This window comes from Kryptolebias marmoratus, linkage group LG15 (genome assembly GCF_001649575.2).
Source record: "Kryptolebias marmoratus isolate JLee-2015 linkage group LG15, ASM164957v2, whole genome shotgun sequence".
NCBI classification, from domain to species: domain Eukaryota; kingdom Metazoa; phylum Chordata; class Actinopteri; order Cyprinodontiformes; family Rivulidae; genus Kryptolebias; species Kryptolebias marmoratus.
The window spans coordinates 19,065,187-19,083,982 of NC_051444.1; the positions used below are offsets into that span (position 1 = coordinate 19,065,187).

The following is an 18,796-nucleotide window of genomic DNA, read 5'->3' on the forward strand; positions in this document are numbered from 1 at the left end:
ATCAAAATTAAACGAAATAAACATTTGAAATATATGAGTTTGTATATAATGTATGAATATAATATACAAGTTTCACTTTTTAAATGGAATTACTGAAATCAATCTACTTTTTCATGATATTCTAATTTTATGACCAGCACCTGTAGAAAAGGATGAGGGTAGCTCTAGAAGATCAGCTTTCCTCAATTTTCATAGAAAGCTGCTGAGCTTTTTTTTAGTTGTGGAACCAATGACAAGGGACCTGGAGAGGTTCCCTGCCTTAAATGTGCATTTAAGTTGTGTCTAATGATGGGGACCAAATTGTCACAAAAAGTATAGTTTTGATTTTGGAGAGTGAGCCACTGTTTATTTAATAATTCATGTCAACAAAACTCATGCCACGCTGGCCTGTATATAAAGCTTACAGAAAGGTCCGTAAACTTCCAGCAAATGGTTATTGTAGCTACGGTTAGCCACCTGGTGTATGATAGTTCAGTGTTTCTTCTTATAGGTCTCTGTTTGTCACTACAGCATTTTTATTAGGTACCAGGACTCTGGTGCACACAGGTGTGCAGCTTCGGGACTTTCATTACAGCTGCATTTCATACTCGTACACTTGAGCTAATATCAGTCACTGCATCTGTCATATGGACAATATTTCAACACACCAGTTGCAACAAGACAAAATGTCTCAGTAGGACAGGCAGATATTGGACTTATGCTTTTAATACAACCTGGAATGAAACTCTGCCGCATGACATTTCAAATCAAATATGATTTTTTTTTTTTCCTCAGAGCAGCACAGATGCAATCACAAGGACTTGTACCGATAAATCTGCCACTGTTGTTTACTCTGTAAACAGATAGGTGAGCAGGAGAATCTGAATGTTGTTCTCACTGATCAGGTATCTGTTTTTGTGTGTATGTGTCTTCCTCAAGGCATACCGTTTTCTAGCTATCAACAAAAAGCTGGGGTTGAGTGGGCGTCCAGATAGACCCGTGGGCTGCATTGGTACCTGCAAGGTATGTCAGTTTGAACACATCCACCCACCCACACACACACACCGCTTGGATGTAAATGTGTACATTCAGAATATGTAGCTCTACTGTACAGGTCATGCTGGCCGTGAACATACACCACATATATTGATTTACATTCGTTTCTCAGAGCCCGAGACACAGACAGGACATCGCCAGTTTCAATAGTTTCCCTCTGATCTAAAGTTAGCATCACTAAATGCTCCTCATATTTTGTCGGTCTTAGGTTTTAATTCCATTTATTGCTGTTAAATTCCTGTCAGACCCTTAGAAATTATGGCATTTGTGTGTGTGTGTGTGTGTGTTTGCTTGCAGCATCTGTGTGCCACTATTTTGTGGTTTTGTTTGCAGTTTCTCTCAAATGAAGGTCACAGCACAGCCTGATAAGTTGAACTGTTGCAGCCCTCTCAAACAAAGGCATTGGCAGACAAATGAATCATGGCTCCCAACACATTGCTAAGACAATATTATAATGGACCATTTATGGGGAAAATGGCAAACTGCCAGAGGACATTATCGTCATCAGTTTTCTACTAGCTGTGTATACGTACCGTAAATTGTATGTGTGAGTTATCAGAAGTAGTCCTGTGACTTCTCTGTGCCCCCTCCTCCCCAGGATTGATGGCTTGTTTTATACGCTGTCCAGAATAATGCATACGTGGCTGCTTATGAGCCATCTGTCATCTAATGCAGTTGTACATGTGCGTGTGTGTGTTTTGTGTGTATCTGTCTCCTAGATTTATCGTATCTTGGGCAAGACGGTGGTGTGCTATCCAATAGTGTTTGATCTAAGTGACTTTTACTTGTCGCAAGATGTTATGCTGCTGATTGATGACATTAAGGTAAGTCAAGTTCACGTTCTATGTGTTTTAAAGACTTAAAGTGAAACAGATAGATTCACTTTGAATGGTCTAACTGCCTCACATTTGTGAAAAGAACACAGAATCAATTGATCTGAGTATATATGTGTGTGTGTGTGTGTGTGTTGCACTTGGCCTCCACAGAGGACATACGCTCTTGGAAATTCAAAACAGTCATAGCCTACTTCCTGGACTGATTCTAAACTGAAATTTTTATAGTTTTGACCAGTAAATGGCACAGCATATAGAGCTTACTTAAAAAAAATGCTTAGGGTATGCAAACTAAACCAATTAAAACAATTACCACACTCAGACAAACCGTGCCCACAAATATCCAACTGAGTTAGATGATCTGCTGGGTTTTTGGAACTTGTGTGAGCAGTAAATTGTACCATTGTACCCAAGAAAACAAAAGGTGCTGCACATCATACAGTAGGTGCTCACAGAAAATTGTGGCAGATTGTATGGGTCTGCGACAGACTGCTGGTAACAGAATGCCTAAAGAACAAACATTCCTCTGAAAATGGTCAGGTACGAGACCAAAAAGGAGTGAAAAAAGCAAAGCCTGAAGCACTATTGCTCAAAATCACCTTAAAGGGTCAAGAAAATCTGTCTTTTCAGGAATTAAATATGATGAATTGAAGGATCACTCAAGACTTTTGCACAGTACTGTACATTATATCATATAATAAACAGCAGTTAACCAGTCTAAAAGCAGTAAAGGCTTTCAAAGGGTTAATAAAAAAAGAAAAGCTTGACTGGTGTTAAGTCAAAGCTAAAAAATGCTTCCTTTGAATAGAGATTTAACATACAAATCAGAGATGGGGAAAATCATCAAATATTAAAAGTTTTAAGAGCCACAGTTTATTTTACAATTTATTTAGGAGTTTTTGAAAAAGTCAATATTAGGATTTAGGAACAGATGTTTCTAAATCAGAGCAGTTCCTCTGAACAACTTGACCATATTTTAAGGCTTCATTATCTGTATGCTTTTTACAGAAGCATGCAGATAATGAAGCTTTACCACTGTACAAACACGTAAAATTATAGTGAATGTACAGATTTTCTGTCATCAAAAATAATTTACAAAAATTAACAGAAAAACTGAAAATTTGAGGTTTGAAATTTAAAATGGAAAATATGTCTGAACCCTGGAATAAAATGCAAATGCAATAGAAAACACAACAAAAAAGCAAATTCTGGTTTAAAACCTGTCCTCAAAAATTGTTCCATATGGTTCATATAGTTTAGATTCTTTAGTTTTCTTTAAGAATGTAAATAATTTGTTAAACCCTTGACGGTGTCCACTCTCCGTCAGCTCACCTGAAGTTAAGGTCCAAGGAGGGAAGCAGTGTTCCTGGATATTTATTTTTTTTGTATGGTAAAGTTTTATCTAGCTTTTGCGGATAAAATAGTTTTCAGGAATGTTGCCGAGCCTTTGCTGTGATTTTTGTTTTCCACTCGAAAAGTGTGTTTGTTTTTTGATGCAGTGCTGCTTGAGGAACTCTGCAGCTTAAACTCAGCTTGACAATTGAGGAGACTGAACTTTAGAAATGCCACTGATCCAGTTATTACACAGAAATAATGGAAACTGAACTCTTCAAACAAAGAGTATGTCCATGCCAATCTGAAATGCTGTGTGTGTGTGTGTGTGTGTGTGTGCAGAATGCCCTGCAGTTCATCAAACAGTGCTGGAAGATGCAGGGACGTCCCCTCTTCCTGGTTCTCATCCGTGAGGATAACATCAAGTAATAAACACACTCTGAAGAAGCTTTTTTAAGATTTTTCTTCTCTCTCTCTCTCTCTCCCTCTTTGTTTTATCAAGACATTCCCTCATCTTCAATTTTGTTATGCATCACTCACTCCCTGTATGTAATAACGTTCGATGCTGTCTGAAGCTTGCAACTGGAGAACCACTTGTCATCTAACATTTCTTGCTTACTGCCTCCACTTCTTTTCCTTTTTGTGTGCGCCATTTATCTTTGTAGCAGAAAGGTGTTACTGTATTTGCTTGCTGATTGGGTGATAATGTTTCTCATTTATATCACTCTAGTCTGGCTGGTGGGCTGATTACAGCAGTATTGACTATTACCCAGGGAGCCATATGTTAAATGTGCTCCAAACGTTTAAACAGCCTCACTGCAGCATGCAGAATGAGTCAGTGAGCTCTCATAAAAGCAGCTCAATAGTCATTAGTGTGCTATTGATCAGGGTGACGACCTGTACTGTAAGTGACAGAAGACTGAGCAAATGATTTATACAGAGCCTTTATCTGGTTTTTGTTCCAGATTGTGCGTTTGATGCAGATATGGCGTTTGGAGTGACGGGCTATGTATAACCTGTGTATAACCTTGCATTTAACATTTGTGATGTCTGCCTAAACAGAGGGAGTCGCTTCAACCCAATCTTGGACATGCTGGCCTCGTTCAAGAAAGGCATCATCGGAGGAGTCAAAGTTCATGTTGACAGACTGCAGGTTTGTGGATCCAGTTCATAAGACCAGTTCTAAAACTTTGTGTTTGCAATGCACATTCAAATAACAGGCTTTAAGTGGTTTATGATCACAGAATAAGTTAAAAATTGACACTTGAAGAACAATTCTAAATTGTTTAAATTGCAGCAACTAATTTAGGAGGTTGCTCCATAGTGTGCTGCACTGAAACATCTTATCAAGTTGGTCATTTGAAGTAGAGCAGCTCCCATATTTGTTGACATCCAGATAAACACACATCACTTTGAATACTACTGCACAATGTCCCAACAGGGCTGCATGGTGGTGCAGTGGGTGAGCACTATTGCCTTGCAGCAAGAAGGACATGGGTTTGTCTCCCGGCTGGAGATACCTGGACACCTTCTCATAGCTCTTTTTTTTTGTTTTGTTTTTAATTGGTCATAAGTTTGTGTTCTTCCATGTTTTGATCTTTTATTGTTGGACATAAATTTGCTCTAAAAAAGGTTAGATTTCCAGCATATTTAACCATAAGAATCTGCCCCAGTAAGAAAACCCTAAAGCTACCTCACTGAGCCACAAATTATGCTTCATGGAACAAACTCAGAAAAATTAAATAAAAATGAGGCTGAGGTAGAAGTAGGACTATTTTCACATTGCTAACCTAAACCACTTTGTTAAACTTATGACAGGTTTTCTAACTCTAACTTCTCTCCCAGTGTGTTTGTGCTGCTCAGAAGAGAATTCCTCATCTGATTCTTTTTTTTTTCCTGAGCTCTAAAGTTCTTCCTTGCCTTTTTTGCCATTCACTTCACAGCTAACTCCCACAGCTTTGAACAACTTCTGCTCTTCATCATCTCATTGTTATGGAGAGCACAATGGTTCTTCTCCTACGTCTCTTATTTTTTTTTTGTTTTTGAGTTGACTTCAGTAGGAATGGTTAATATCTCATTTGGACCTCAGGAGGAGGGCGATTTGAACTGTGTGTTTTGTTTTGCTTCTTTTACTCCTTTACAGCTATGTTTTTGAAATATTCAAAGTTTAATCAGCCAGTTGTACTGAATACTCATTTGTTACTGCAGCTGTATATATTTCTCATTTAAAATGCCATCTAATTTACCCCAATTCAGACAAAGGTGGTACATTGTGTAAAATACTGTGGGGGTCATACTTTTACATCCTTTTTCTGCCCCTGTCCCATCTTTTGTGAGATGTGTTGCTGCTATTTAAAAAAACAAAAATACAATTTCTTAGTTTCAGCATTTGCTATGTTTACTATGTTCCATTATGAATAAAATATGAGTTTATAAGATTAGCAAATCATTGCATTCTGTTTATATTTTCATCTTTCACAAATTATTCAGACAACTCTTTTGTTTACAGAGTCACTAGATAAGCTTCCCATGTTGGATTTATAATACAACTTTGTCACCTGTATGGTTTAAGTAAAATGTATGGAATAAAAACATTACATTTTATTTTGTCTTTTTATTCTTGTTGACTTTATAGACCCTGATATCTGGGGCATTTGTGGAGCAGTTGGACTTCCTGCGTGTCAATGAAGCAGAGTAAGAGCCCCTGCTGGTCTTTAAGCTTGCCTTGTTAGACATGACTGGTTTTCTTCTGTAAGAGTTGTTACAAAAAGCAGTATGACTTGTAAAGACACTTGACTGGAAGAAGATTTGTGAAAGTAATAAAAGAAACTACTGCCAGCATTAGTTTGTTTCTAATGAAATAAAATCAGTACATCTGATCTGCTGTCTATTTCCAAGTAGCAAACAAAATTGTTTGTTTCTGTGCATTTTTGTGTGTAAAGAATCCCAGAGTTCAAGAGCTTTGAGGAGCTGGAGCTGCCAAAGCACTCGAAGGTGAAGAGACAGACGAGCACACCGAACGCCTCAGACCTGGAGCAGCAGCCGGAGATCAGCGTGGAGGAGTGGCAGAACAAACCCACCTATGAGATCCTGCAGAAGTTTCATGTGAGTTAATTGGCTTCGAGGAACGGGGGTTCGTTCTTCAGCTTTGGGGTGTGCATAAACACCAGCTTCTGACTCTCTTACATTTCCTTGCACATGACTTTCTGCACCTCCTCTCTCAGCCAGCTCTGATAGATGAGCTTAATTCTCCTCAATATTTTGCTGTATTGCTCCTCTTTCACAACAGGAAATCTGTAATATTCCACACACATTTTTTAAACTTGCACTTGTTTTTTAGCAGCTATTTTTTCTGTACCTTCACATATTAAAAAAAATAAACGTGCACTCTTTTTTTTTCAGAGAAAGTATTCATTGCAACTTTGCATAGCCATTTTCAGCTTCCTTTGTATGTCGTTATTTTGTCTTTGTGTAGGAGTGCGACTGTTTAGCCAGTCAGGCTCAACTTGCCAGCATCCTCCTTAAAAGAGAAGGGCCTGACTTTCTTGCCAAAGATGGTAAGCTCACACTGCAAATTATTAATGATAACAATTAAAAAAATAATCAACCACAAGCTGATGAGAAGAAAAAAATAAATAAAAACTTAAAACAACATTAGTCACAGTAGCACACAGTATTGCAATATTTCCTGTGATCTGTTAGCGCTCAGAGTATGTGTTGGGGATGACTCTCAGATAATGCCACATAAAATTTTTAGTTTTTTGACCGAGTTTTAGCCATTTTCTGTTTTCTAAGGTTGATTTGTTGTGGCATCATCTTAAATCCAAACTGTCTTTAAAAGGTAATCAGTTATAACTGGACTTGTAATGGTTGCTTTAACAATTTCATTAAAATCTGTCCTCTCATTAATGGGATACACACACACACAGACACACACGCGCGCGCACACAGGCAGTGACATCATTGTCTGCTTTTTGGCGACAGGCAATTAAAAACAGCTGTAAATTTAGCAGGAATTAAAGCAGGTTTGTTCAGTCACGTTTTTATTGAGAGATATATCCAGATAGAATAAATGAGTTTGCTTGTAGTCCCAGCACTAACCTGTTTTGTGATTCCAGAGAACCTGATGGATGAACTGGAGAGGATCTACAGAAGAGCTGGCAGCAGAAAACTTTGGTCTGACACACTCACACATACACAACAAATATGCAGGTCTCCAAAACATAACCTCCAAAAATGCATCAAGTATCATTCAGTGCCCCCGCTGTTTCATTATGATGGATTTTTCTTTTTTTTTTAATGTAAACAAGCTGTATGGAAATGGAAGCATATGACAATCCTTGTTGTGCCTTTAGGAAGTTTCTTTAATCCCGCCGTGTTCATTCCTGACATGTCCTTGTCTGTGTTCCTCACAAACTTACGTTGGAACCAAACATTTTAACTGCTATTTAATCTGGGTGAACAGGCTGGCAGTGCGGCGCGCTGCTGCCATTACCAAGAAGTTTGCCAGCTCTATAGCTCCTCACATCACCACAATTCTGGTGCATGGGAAACAGGTAATGTTCAGGCCGAGATGGAGGACACACACCCCCGCATGCGTTAGCTGGCTAACTAGCTGGCTAGCTGGAGAGCTGTGTGAGGTGTTTGGCCAGTCCCACTTCAAACTTCCTTATGAAAACGGTTTCCACAAGGCTCATTCTTTTTCATTCCGAATTGCTCAAGCTAAGGTTTGCATGAACAATTTTAATATCCAAAAGCTTTGGCGATATCACAACAGAGAATGAAGCCAGGGGTTTGTTTTCTGGCCACTCAAAGACAAAAAAGACAAAAAAAGGTACAATGTGTGCAATATATAAAGTGCACAAAGTATAAATATCTCTAAAATAAAACAAATGTACTGCTGATCATTGGGACCTTTCAGACTACATGTAACTTGACAGTTCTCACTCTGGTAACAGATCGTTGAACTTCGTCGAAAGGTGTTTTTTCAACAGTTTAAAGTGTAAAACCTGGCTAACTCTCACACAGTCATAATATTGGCGAGCCAGCTAGGCAATGCTAGCGGGAACCTTGACTCAGATGTTTTCAGGAGCTGAGTTTGTGGTCAGTGTTGGCTTTCTCTCCCCTCTTTAACCCACACAGAGGCAGCAGTCTCCCTCCTGCCCTGTCCCTGGTGGCTCTAAGGCTGGCCGAGAACTACAAATTAAGTAGAATGAGGCTGTAACCCCTGGTGCATTTATCAAAAATACCCATGGTAGACGGACAAATGCTTCATATTTGTTTCTGGAGCAGACAGCATTCAGAAAGTGATCTTAATAAAATGCGAGGGGAATACTTCTAAAAGGAGCTTATGTCTTTAAAGGCTCACTGTGCTTTACCAGTTATTGGTGATGATTGCTTTTTACCACTGTGAAAAAGTTGATTGTCCTTTACTTTAAATTAGGATTGGTATTCCAGATCCTTTAGTTTGTTTAGCTTATGCGGGTTTCCTGACAGCAGACACCTTTCTATTTAGTTTGTGGTTTTGCTGCTGGCCTGATATTCAAGTACTGACATAATATTGTGGATGGATGTCTCAACTCACGGCTGAGTTTCTGTTCCCCTTCACAGTGATCAGTGTTTTGTGCCCATGGTTTGGTTTGGATACGCTGACTGACATGACAACTTTTATTGTATGCTGTTTTATTCATTGATATTGATTTGGGAAAGAATAATGTTTTTGTACCACAAAAAAGACTATAATTTATTTTCTTGCTGAGAAACAACAGCTGTACTTTTCTTATTTACCTAACCGGCAAATAGGATTTCAAATTGTTTCCCTTAAGATCAGTGCTTTGACAGCATGTCGTTCCTTCATAAAATTTAAAAATTTTATGCCTTTTTTTATTTCCTGGATATTTCTTTGTATTTCCACAGGTTTAACCACAAAGCTCACTAACACCAGTTCCTCTCAGCATATAATAAGAGCCAGTTGTGTTTCAGCTGATTATATGTTCCCATTTATGACATGACTTCATGCATCCCCCCTCAGCTCTAGGGACTGCTTCACCTCCATGTGTGTGTTGTCAGTAGCAGCCCTGGCTACGTGAATGTTTAGTGTGCTGATTTTTCCTCATAGGATTCCTGCAGGCAAGAGGAAGCAGTTTGCAGGCTCGCACCGAATCTTCTAAACAGTGAACTCTGTGAAATGTGTGAACATTAAAATACTTATGGGAAAGCAAACTTTTTTTATTATTTGGGCTTTAAACACCTAAACTATGAGTTGTCAATGAGGCGAACACTTTTAATCAGAGCAGAAAAAGGCTTGCCATATCTCCCCTGTTGAAAAAATTTAGCGAATAGTATTAATGCATCTGTAATGTTTCAATTAGATATTTCGAAAAATTACACATAAATGAACTAAACAGAAAAGTACATGTTAAATTTCTCGCTGAAAGTTGTTTTCTGTTATAAATTTCTCAAGAATGTTCTTGTGTCTTTTCGCCCACTAGGTCTGTTGTCCGTCTTGCTGCCAGTCTCTTAACTAAGCTAGTGGATAGCCTTGCCCCCAGTATTACTAGTATTTTAGTACAAGGCAAGCAGGTAAGTGGACACGCAGACAGAATGGTCTGATTAGTGACTGTCCCTTCTCTAAAATCATAATGTTGGGGGAAACTGTTGGACCAATCATTTTAATGTTCACTGATTTAAACTATCAAACTGAAATTGGAAGAATGTCATTTTTAAAGCTCCTCATGCTTGGGGAATTACCAGCTGCTTGCTCATGTCCCTCATCACAGCTCACCTTGATTGTTTTTTGTGGTTTGAAGCTGCAGCAAGGCTGCCAGTGTGACCATGAGAGAATCCTAATGTGCACCTTGTCTGGACACACCAAGACTGATGCACTGTGACCCGTGAATGGAGTGATGCCACCACCTCACGCTGGTTGACTTTCAGTGCATCATTTCCCGTCAAGTGTTATTCAGAGATTAGCCTCTTCTCAAGAGTATCAGTTATCTTGCTGCATTTTTAACCTTTTGAACAGTTTTAGGCATTTCATTATGCTGAAGGAGCTGAAGGTGTGAATCTGCATATAGATTGCCTACCTGAGGGAATGCTCCTCTCTACATGATTGGAAAAGCTGATTTAAAATTGGAGATGGATGCACGTACAATAACTGCTCCGTACAAAGAATAAGAGGCACCATCTCATTTAAGTAGATTTTTCACTCAAGTGGTGATTATATTTTTCATTGTCATTGAAATACTACAATGCCTTCTCTCTGGGTTCCAAAACTTTATTTCCAGCTTCAGGCTTTTTTATTTTTATTTTTTTTTATTTAACTCAGTCCAATTTAGTTTAAATGTAAAGTTGAATGATGCATCCAAGTTTAAGAGTTGGATTTCATCAGCTGAAGGCAAAGATAAAAGTGTGCCTTCTCATCAGTGAGATTGCTGAGGTGTAATTTTCACAAGATGCTTCAGAGCAAAAATACAAAAGTGTAGTTGAGATCTGTCATTTTTTTCCCCTTTTGTTCCCCACTTTTATGTGACTCTGGGAGAGGAGGCCAATTTCAAAGCCATTGAACAAAAACATACGTCGAAAATGTGCTTTGAATGAAATATGGTGCACATGAGAGCCCACCCACGTGCACAACCCGGCACGTTTCTTCTGTGAAGAACTCTCAAACTGTAACCTAGATATAAGCAGTGGTATTTTTTTTTTACTCCTTGCACAATCACCAGGTGACCCTCGGTCTATTTGGCCATGAAGAGGAGGTGATCTCCAACCCCCTGTCTCCAGGAGTCATCCAGGGCATCATTTACAGCAAGTGCTCTCCTCATGGAGGGGAGAGGGAAGCTGTCCTCCAGCAGGAACTGGTCATCCACATTGGATGGATTATCTCCAACAACCCTGAGCTGTTCAGCGGCATGCTCAAAATCAGAGTCGGGTAGGACAATGTCAGCCTCGGGGTGATTGAATTGGTACCACTAAAAGGTCTTTAGTGTTTTGTCTAATAGGATTAGCTCAGTATGCACATTTTATTGTAGTTTTCTCTTTCTCTGGTGTTCATACTAGTATTTGTGACTAACTAAGTTGATATGTACACATAAGGAGAGAAAGACTTAAGGAATCGATAACTGTCCAATTCTGCAATTATAAAACCTAACTATGAGATTTCATTTAAAGTGGATGTGTTCATTAAATTGTGAGAGATCCTCGGTTTGGATCCCGAACAAGCCCCCAATTTGTCACCACCCAGCTCAAAGGCCATGACATAAATAAGAGAGATGCAAAATTTTAATCAAATTTAAAAAAAATTGTTTTACAAAAATAAACAAACTGAAATATTATGAAATGTGAATGTCAGTGTGAATACTGGTATTAGTTGTTGGCTGAATGGAGAAAAAATGTAAAATGCTGTGTGAGTAAAAACAAAAACCATGGGGCTCCGAAGACGAACAAAACAGCTGAAGGTGGCAGCAGGAGCCAAATGGAGGTGAGACCATTGGCAGCTGTCATCACTAGGCTTTGTGCTGATAGGTTTGGTGAACATATGTGTTCAAGTACAGATGATGCAGAGGCAAACTGTATATTGGATTTTTAGAGAGACATTTGCTGACATCAAGACATCTTTTCTTTAGTAGAACAAAGCCAGACCCCATTCTGCACAACTCAGTGCAGCACAGCTTTACAGACAGACTGTGTGTGTTTCACTGATGACGTATGTATGACGTATAAACGGAACAAAAAAAAAAGCATACAGATCTCCTATATGAAACTACAGTATTTAGTGTTTTCAGTTTCTGAAGGATTAAAAAGTAGGCTGATGTAACATAGAGGAAAATGCCTCCCTACGTTTTGAGTGTGTTGATGACATAAAAAAAAATCTAATCTGTTTTAGCATCCTAAAAGAAGTATTTGGGTTTTTTTTTTTTTTTTTTGTATGTGTCTGTTAACCGAAAGTCAAAACAAAATAGATTTTAAGTATTTTGTTGCCTTTGAAAGTACGTCCTCACTTGTCTGGAAATGGGGTTTTATTGGTGAAATCCAAAGTGTGGATTGGTAATTTAAATTGTAACAGTTTTATCTTTGACATCCTGTATGCGTCATGTGGTTCTTAAGATGGATCGTTCAGGCCATGAAACATGAGCTGAAGATCCGAGCTGGAGACATGCCCTCTCAGGACATCTACCAGCTGTCCCCCAGTGATATCAAGCAGCTCCTGCTGGACGTCCTGCAGCCGCAACACACCGCCAGGTACCCTGAAACAAACCTGCCGAACATAGTATCAATTTTACAGGCTTCCTTTAAACTCACAGATCTGCTTTTGAAGATACCAGGGCTTTATCTTAATGCTTGTTTTATCTTTTTTTTGTTTTAATTATTGTATCTTCTTTGCCAATGTTTATATCTTATCATCTCCTTCCATCACATCCCAATTTCCCGTGGAGAATTAATAAAGTTTTATCTTATCTAATTTCATACAGGCTGACTGAAAACCGTTCCCTTAAGCACAACAGCTGTCATTATTATTATTTTTAATCTGTTTTTTAGGACTCAGTTGAAAAATCTCTCCCTTCCTCTCCCGTCAGGTCTTGGCTGAACAGGCGTCAGATCGATGGCTCTTTGAACAGAACCCCTCTGGGCTTTTATGACCGTGTGTGGCAGATCCTGGAGAGGACCCCCAATGGGATTGTGGTTGCTGGGTCCTACCTCCCGCAGGTCCCCTCCCCACCCCCCGCCTTCACAAGACAAACACTTTGACCTATTTAGCACATCACAAGTTTCCTAAACACTTGATATGTTTCATGCACCTACACTGTGTTCTGTTCGTTGTGGCCACAGCTGTTTAAAAACCTTCTCACTACCTGATGTGTTTGTTTGCCTCCTTCGCTCTGTGCAGCAACCTACGCTGTCTGACATGACTATGTATGAGATGAACTTCTCCCTGCTGGTGGAAGACACGCTGAAGAACATCATCCTGCCCGAGTATAGACAAATCATTGTGGAGGTGAATGAACAGACCCATTTATTAACGCCATTAAAGTGCAGAAAAAGACGAAAAAGTTTTAAAAGAAATTAAACTAACTAGGTTTATAGAGGTTATCTTTTACAAACTACATTTTTGTCTTTTTTCACCCAGTATATTTCTCACTGTTATAGGTTTTCTCTTGAATTCCCTCAGAGAGCAGCGAACTCACACCCAAGCTTCCATAGACTTCAAGTTTATTTAGCTCGAAATTCTCTTTAAACTGGAAGTGAAAGGTCTTTTTAAAACACTGTAGAAGTATGTGATGCTCAGTGTCTTCTGCCACTCACAGTTTTAAAAGGTTTTAGGATTTCAGTTTTTGCACAGTAACTCTTTGAGGCTTACTTTTTAGTTTGTTTCTGTCCGCCTCTTGTGAGAGTGCTGTCAGGGAGTAGCAGACGCAACTGTGTAGTTGCCATGGTGACCCTAAAACGCCAATGGCAGCAGCTTTATCTTGAGTCACATCTTATAAAATTCATACTGTAGACTGTAGGCATTTTCTTAGCTTAGACTTTTACATAGTTGGGTTTTTTGGGAGGTCAGTAACCCCACTGGCACCTTTCAACATTTCCTCAGAAAATTTCTAGTTTTAATTTACGTTTTGTCCTTTGCTGTTTTTTTTCCATGCTCTTAGTTGCTGATGGTGGTGTCCATAGTTTTGGAGAGAAACCCAGAGCTGGATTTCAGTGACAAGGTGGATCTGGATGGGCTTGTGAAGGAAGCCTTTGACGATTTCCAGAAAGACCGCAGTTGCCTCGAAGGGATTGAGAAACAGGTAGAACATCTTCTCTTCAGTGAGCCAATTTTCTCCCATACGCATGACTGCCTGTTTGGAAAAAGTGATAACCTTCCTGAATATATGTATTAATGATGAGTAGTTTGTATCAATAAGTTTCATCCTCCATCCCTCTCTGCGTCTGTTCCAGGATAATATGGAGGCATTTTACAACACCCCACCTTTAGGAAAAAGGGGCACCTCCAGCTACCTGACCAAGGCAGTTATGACCCAGCTGCTACAAGGAGACGTAAAGCCCTGCAAAGATGACCCCTGTTCTGTTAGCTAGATTTACAGCACTTAAAGTCTCAGTCTCTGACTTCTCGGGCTTTATTACATGGATTCCCACAGTAACCTTTATGTTTGTTTGAAAGTTTTGAATTTTTTTTTTCTTTTTTGTACGTTTTAGGAACCAGCTTCAAACCATCTGTATGTAGGCATGTGTTTAGGAGCTAATAATACGTAGGACTCTGCTAATGAGCAAGGCTCAGATGTAACGGCTCAAGCTGTGCAATAAATCCCATTTGCATCAGTCATCAGCTGTTCTGTGGCAACTGAAAGTACAAAACTCAGCGTGAGAATTAGGGGTTTCCTACTGGTGCTTCAGGCACTCAGGGGCCTTGGACATGTGTCACTTATCACCTAAACCAGAAAGCACTTGATTCTAATTTTATTTCTCACATTTTATAACAAATAAATGTTGGAGTCTTCATAAAAGATAAAGCTTGTAAACCTCTGTCTGTGAATTTAACATTTGAGTGGCAGAGGAGTTCTGCACATAACATAAAAATTAGACCTTTTTGTAACTTATTCAGGATAGTATATAAATATGCTCTGAATATACATAGATATATATAGTTTGAGTTTGTAGTGTATTGTATTGAGTATCCTCTCTTACGCATGCACACTGTGTCAGTAGCTACTGTTTGCTGTAAACATTGTGAGGGTTTTTCTGAATGTAATTAGCCATAAAATACCTTTTAGCGTATTTGTGGGCGGTGGCACTTTGTGTGACATTGACTTCTGCAGATTCAAAGTCTTGGGACAGGACACCCTTCAGACATTGATGTTGTGATGAAAAGGTTTTTGGTAGGAATGATTAAAGGCTCTCTCCGTCGTGTTTTAAGCTGTGTCTTCTTGAATACTATCACTGTGATGACTCAACTCCACTTGTCACGGTACAAAAGAGCATGTTTGTGAGCTATGTTTTTTTTTCTCTAGTTGTTTAAAAGAAGTATTTTTATCTTAGAGAATAAAGTTACAATAAAAAATATTAACATTTTTCCAAGTTTCATTTTCTGTCAACTTTACAAACCGCATGAGTAGAAAAAGTAGAAAAAGCACTGCCCCTGATATAAAAAAAAATTCCTGCTGCATTTAAATCTCTTGTTCACACGCAAATGGAATTTCTGGTGATATTTTAAAAAACGCTTTTCAATGTGGGGATTTTTAAAACCTCAGTTTCTGGTGAATCCGTGTAGTCAGGACATACAGAGCTTTCCAAAAACAAATCTGACACAACACGGGAGCCATTTTAACTGTTTAACTGGACAAAAAAACATCTGCAATTGTTCTTTCTCTGTACTCTGTTGTTAATACGAACAAACTCACCAACGAGTGGCGTGGCAAAGGTATTTCAGTGTTTTTGTTTGAATGTGTGAATGGCGTAAGTTCTAAAAATAGAGCTATAATTGGGTGGCACCACCCAATGGAAAGACTGGATCTGCACTGGGTCGACCCAAGTAGGCCAGTTTTGAAGAGATGATGGATAAGGTCGATACTGCATATTTTGTGCGATATCTGAACACTTCAGAATAAGCCCCCGGAACTTATTTAGATCACTAGTAAATGGTTCCAGATCGACCGTGGAGACCAGCTGGTGTAGTTACCGCTGGTTGAGGCCGAGGGTGAGAAAGCACAAAGAATCAGAAATGACTGGTTAAATGAGAAACTTGGTCAGTAAGAGCAGCAGTCTCGTTCCCCAGATCCTAATGATGAGGAATCAAAGGGTTGAGTTTGTTTGTGTTGCCTTAGAAACTTCCCTTGGCTTTTAATGGCCTGCACAGCTGAGTTGTCTTTCTCTGAGTCTGATGAATGATGGGAAAAAAAGAATGTGTGAACGGAAAAAAAATATATATAAAGAGAAAAAAATGGGTTGTTAATTGACCTAAATGTCTTTTAGTTATATGAATCTAAAAAATACTTTTTTTTTAATGCAAAATAGTTTATTAAATAAAAGAATGGCATTAAAGTGTGGGCGGCTGCCATTTTAATTCCCCAAAACTTTATTGTAGTTTATGCAAATGTTGTTCTATAAACCTTTGCATCACCATCAGATTTGCATGACATGGTTACTTTGACAGCGCTATTATGATATTCCTGCCAAAAAGGCCAAGGCTGCACCAGAAGTCCATATAAATAACCCTGTAATATGAAATTGATGGGAGTCTAAAAGTTATCAAAGCATGGCATTTTTGTAATTGGAGTAGTTTTAAGATCATTCCAGTTCACTTTGTTCTTGACCTCACTCAGACTAGCCATTAGCTCATTAATTAGGTCAGAATTAAACTGTGTCTCCAAACTGAGATCATTCAAAGAGCTATCTACAGCAGGTAAGATGTTATTTGTTTATAACTTTTCCGCAGAAGTCTACATCAAAAGATCTAAGCTATCCCTTTAAAGTTCAGCCCGTTCACTCTTCTGGAGTCTGCATCTCCTCACTTAGGCTGCTTGGGTTCTGTAGGGACTAACAGACCGGCAGAGAGGTGGGCAAGACTCTGAAAGGAAGATAAATGAGCTCTGCCTCTCACTCAATACACTCACATCAACTCCCATCCTGATGAGAAGAGCTCTTGTCCGTCTTTAATAAAATCTCCTCTACACGAAGATGACTCCCAAAGGACCTCCAAAAGGTTTTATATTTGTTGCTAATTAGTTGGAGCTGTTGTTAGGGTGGGATAAAGGATCATGGTGTCTTGATTTCCAGCTCCAGGGATTCCTAAAAGTGAACTCCACTTGTACAGATGTATTACTGCTCACGAGGCACACATGTTATGCCCTCTGGAACTCCTGAGAAAATGTCTTCACAACATGAATAACAAGAGCACTCGGAAGCAATCCGGAGAGATAATTCTTTGTGCTGATGAAGTCTGAAGGACAGATGCTCCATCAGGACAGAAGGATGCAGCAGAGTTCAATAAATTATGGTAAATGTTTGTCAAGTGTTGGTTGTTGTAATTAGCAAATTACTTTGATAGATGGATGAAGAGCAAAGAGTTAAAGCCACCTTCTGGCACTTTTGCAGATTATTGGTTTTAATAATTTTGCCACATTCAGGCTCTGTTGTTTTCAAATTATGACTAATGACAGGACATTAGTTAAAATTAGTTTAGATGATGCTTTGATCATTCCATTTTTATTATTATTTTCTCTCCATCATGTACACACAGCGTATCAGTTCAGAGAACACGTCCCATTTTACCTTTAAATCCCACAGCTTTTGTTATTTTCTGACCCAAGGAGATACAAGGTCCAAGCTGATGCAGCAGGTGCTTTGTTCCACACCATCTTTCATGATCACAGTCTGACAAGTATCCAGCTGCTCCTCTGGTTTGATCTTAAACAAACAGGTGAGACCAGGAGGGCCCGCTGTGTAGATCGATGGAGGAACAGTGTTGTACAAACAAAACAAGATGGGTCTTTTTTTATTTTTATTTCATGTCAGAGATATAAAATGTGAAATGAAATCAGTGACTCGTTTTATGATTGAATCGTTTCGTTTGAAGACAGAGTAAGATGACCACAATATCCTCATGCTGATAATTTCCTTTTTACATTTCATAAAAAAGATTCAAAAACATTTCTCCCAGCTCCCTTTCTCTCAGGCGCTCCTATTTTCTCCATTCTTGTCACCATGTCCTCAGATATGTCCACACTTCCTCGCAGCACTTCAGTCATGCTGATGTGTTCTCCTCATGGAGTCGAGCATAATCGCAGATGACAAACTGGTGCTGTGCTCTGACTGACTGCTAAAACGGTGAAAAGTCTCCTCTCGTGGCAGCAAACGCAGCAGTCCCACATCTGCATCCGTATCACACCTCCTGCATTAACACGGCAGGACATCTGCCGTCTCCTCCAGACAGTGGAAAAAAAAAAATAAAACAGTGGTGTGTGGATCTGGAGACAGACATCCACAGGGGAGTTTCTGAAGCTGTTCCACAGGTGGTTGTCATCTATACGTCTCCCATAAAGCAGGGACTGAAAGGAAAACACTTGCTGAGTGGCATTAGTTTTGTCCTTCAGCTCTGCTGCAGTTGCGGTAGAGTTTAGTGCATATATTCACTTCCCAGAAACAAAGTTTACATCCAACAGGACTAACAAGCTAACAGTCTCAGCTCTAATTCTTCAAACTGAGGTTGTTCAAAGAGCTACAGCAGGTAAGATATTACCTGTTCAAAGCATTTCCACAGAACTGCACCTCACAATGACCTGAATATCCCTTTAACCTCATTCATAAACACAGCATGGGCGTAACCAGGCCTGAAACTGTTGGAGTTCTGGGATTGGGTTTTATTTACAGACAAAAGGAGCATCTCATTAGAACTGAAACATACCATTATATGAACAAATGGATAGTCATACAAATCATAGATTAAAGTAATCAGCGTATGCATAACTGGTGATTATAAAATGCAAGAACTGATACAGGAATATTTAATGACTTTCTGTTTCGCCAAGGAACCAAGTAAATAACACACCGTAGTCATTACTTTACACTTAGCAGATTGTCTGTAAATTAAAGTTAATTTC

At 39.1% G+C, this 18,796-nt stretch overlaps 1 protein-coding gene across 3 annotated transcripts in view; it reads left to right on the forward strand.

Moving 5' to 3' along the window:
* phkb (phosphorylase kinase, beta) overlaps positions 1-15,269 on the forward strand; it is a 103,510-nt gene extending 88,241 nt beyond the window's left edge. For 2 of the 3 annotated variants that reach the window (XM_017425886.3, XM_017425884.2), the window contains 15 exons: positions 919-1,002; positions 1,755-1,859; positions 3,543-3,625; positions 4,263-4,353; positions 5,836-5,894; positions 6,143-6,305; positions 6,676-6,757; positions 7,319-7,376; positions 9,692-9,782; positions 10,925-11,130; positions 12,306-12,440; positions 12,776-12,905; positions 13,087-13,194; positions 13,847-13,987; positions 14,139-15,269. In XM_017425886.3, the coding sequence (XP_017281375.1) occupies positions 919-1,002; positions 1,755-1,859; positions 3,543-3,625; positions 4,263-4,353; positions 5,836-5,894; positions 6,143-6,305; positions 6,676-6,757; positions 7,319-7,376; positions 9,692-9,782; positions 10,925-11,130; positions 12,306-12,440; positions 12,776-12,905; positions 13,087-13,194; positions 13,847-13,987; positions 14,139-14,276 (1,674 nt within the window). In that variant the 3' untranslated portion in view covers positions 14,277-15,269. Of the gene's footprint in view, positions 1-918; positions 1,003-1,754; positions 1,860-3,542; positions 3,626-4,262; positions 4,354-5,835; positions 5,895-6,142; positions 6,306-6,675; positions 6,758-7,318; positions 7,377-7,665; positions 7,757-9,691; positions 9,783-10,924; positions 11,131-12,305; positions 12,441-12,775; positions 12,906-13,086; positions 13,195-13,846; positions 13,988-14,138 lie in introns of all 3 variants that reach the window. The other variant, XM_017425885.2, reaches the window with a different exon arrangement.
* Positions 15,270-18,796: the final 3,527 nt, after the last annotated feature.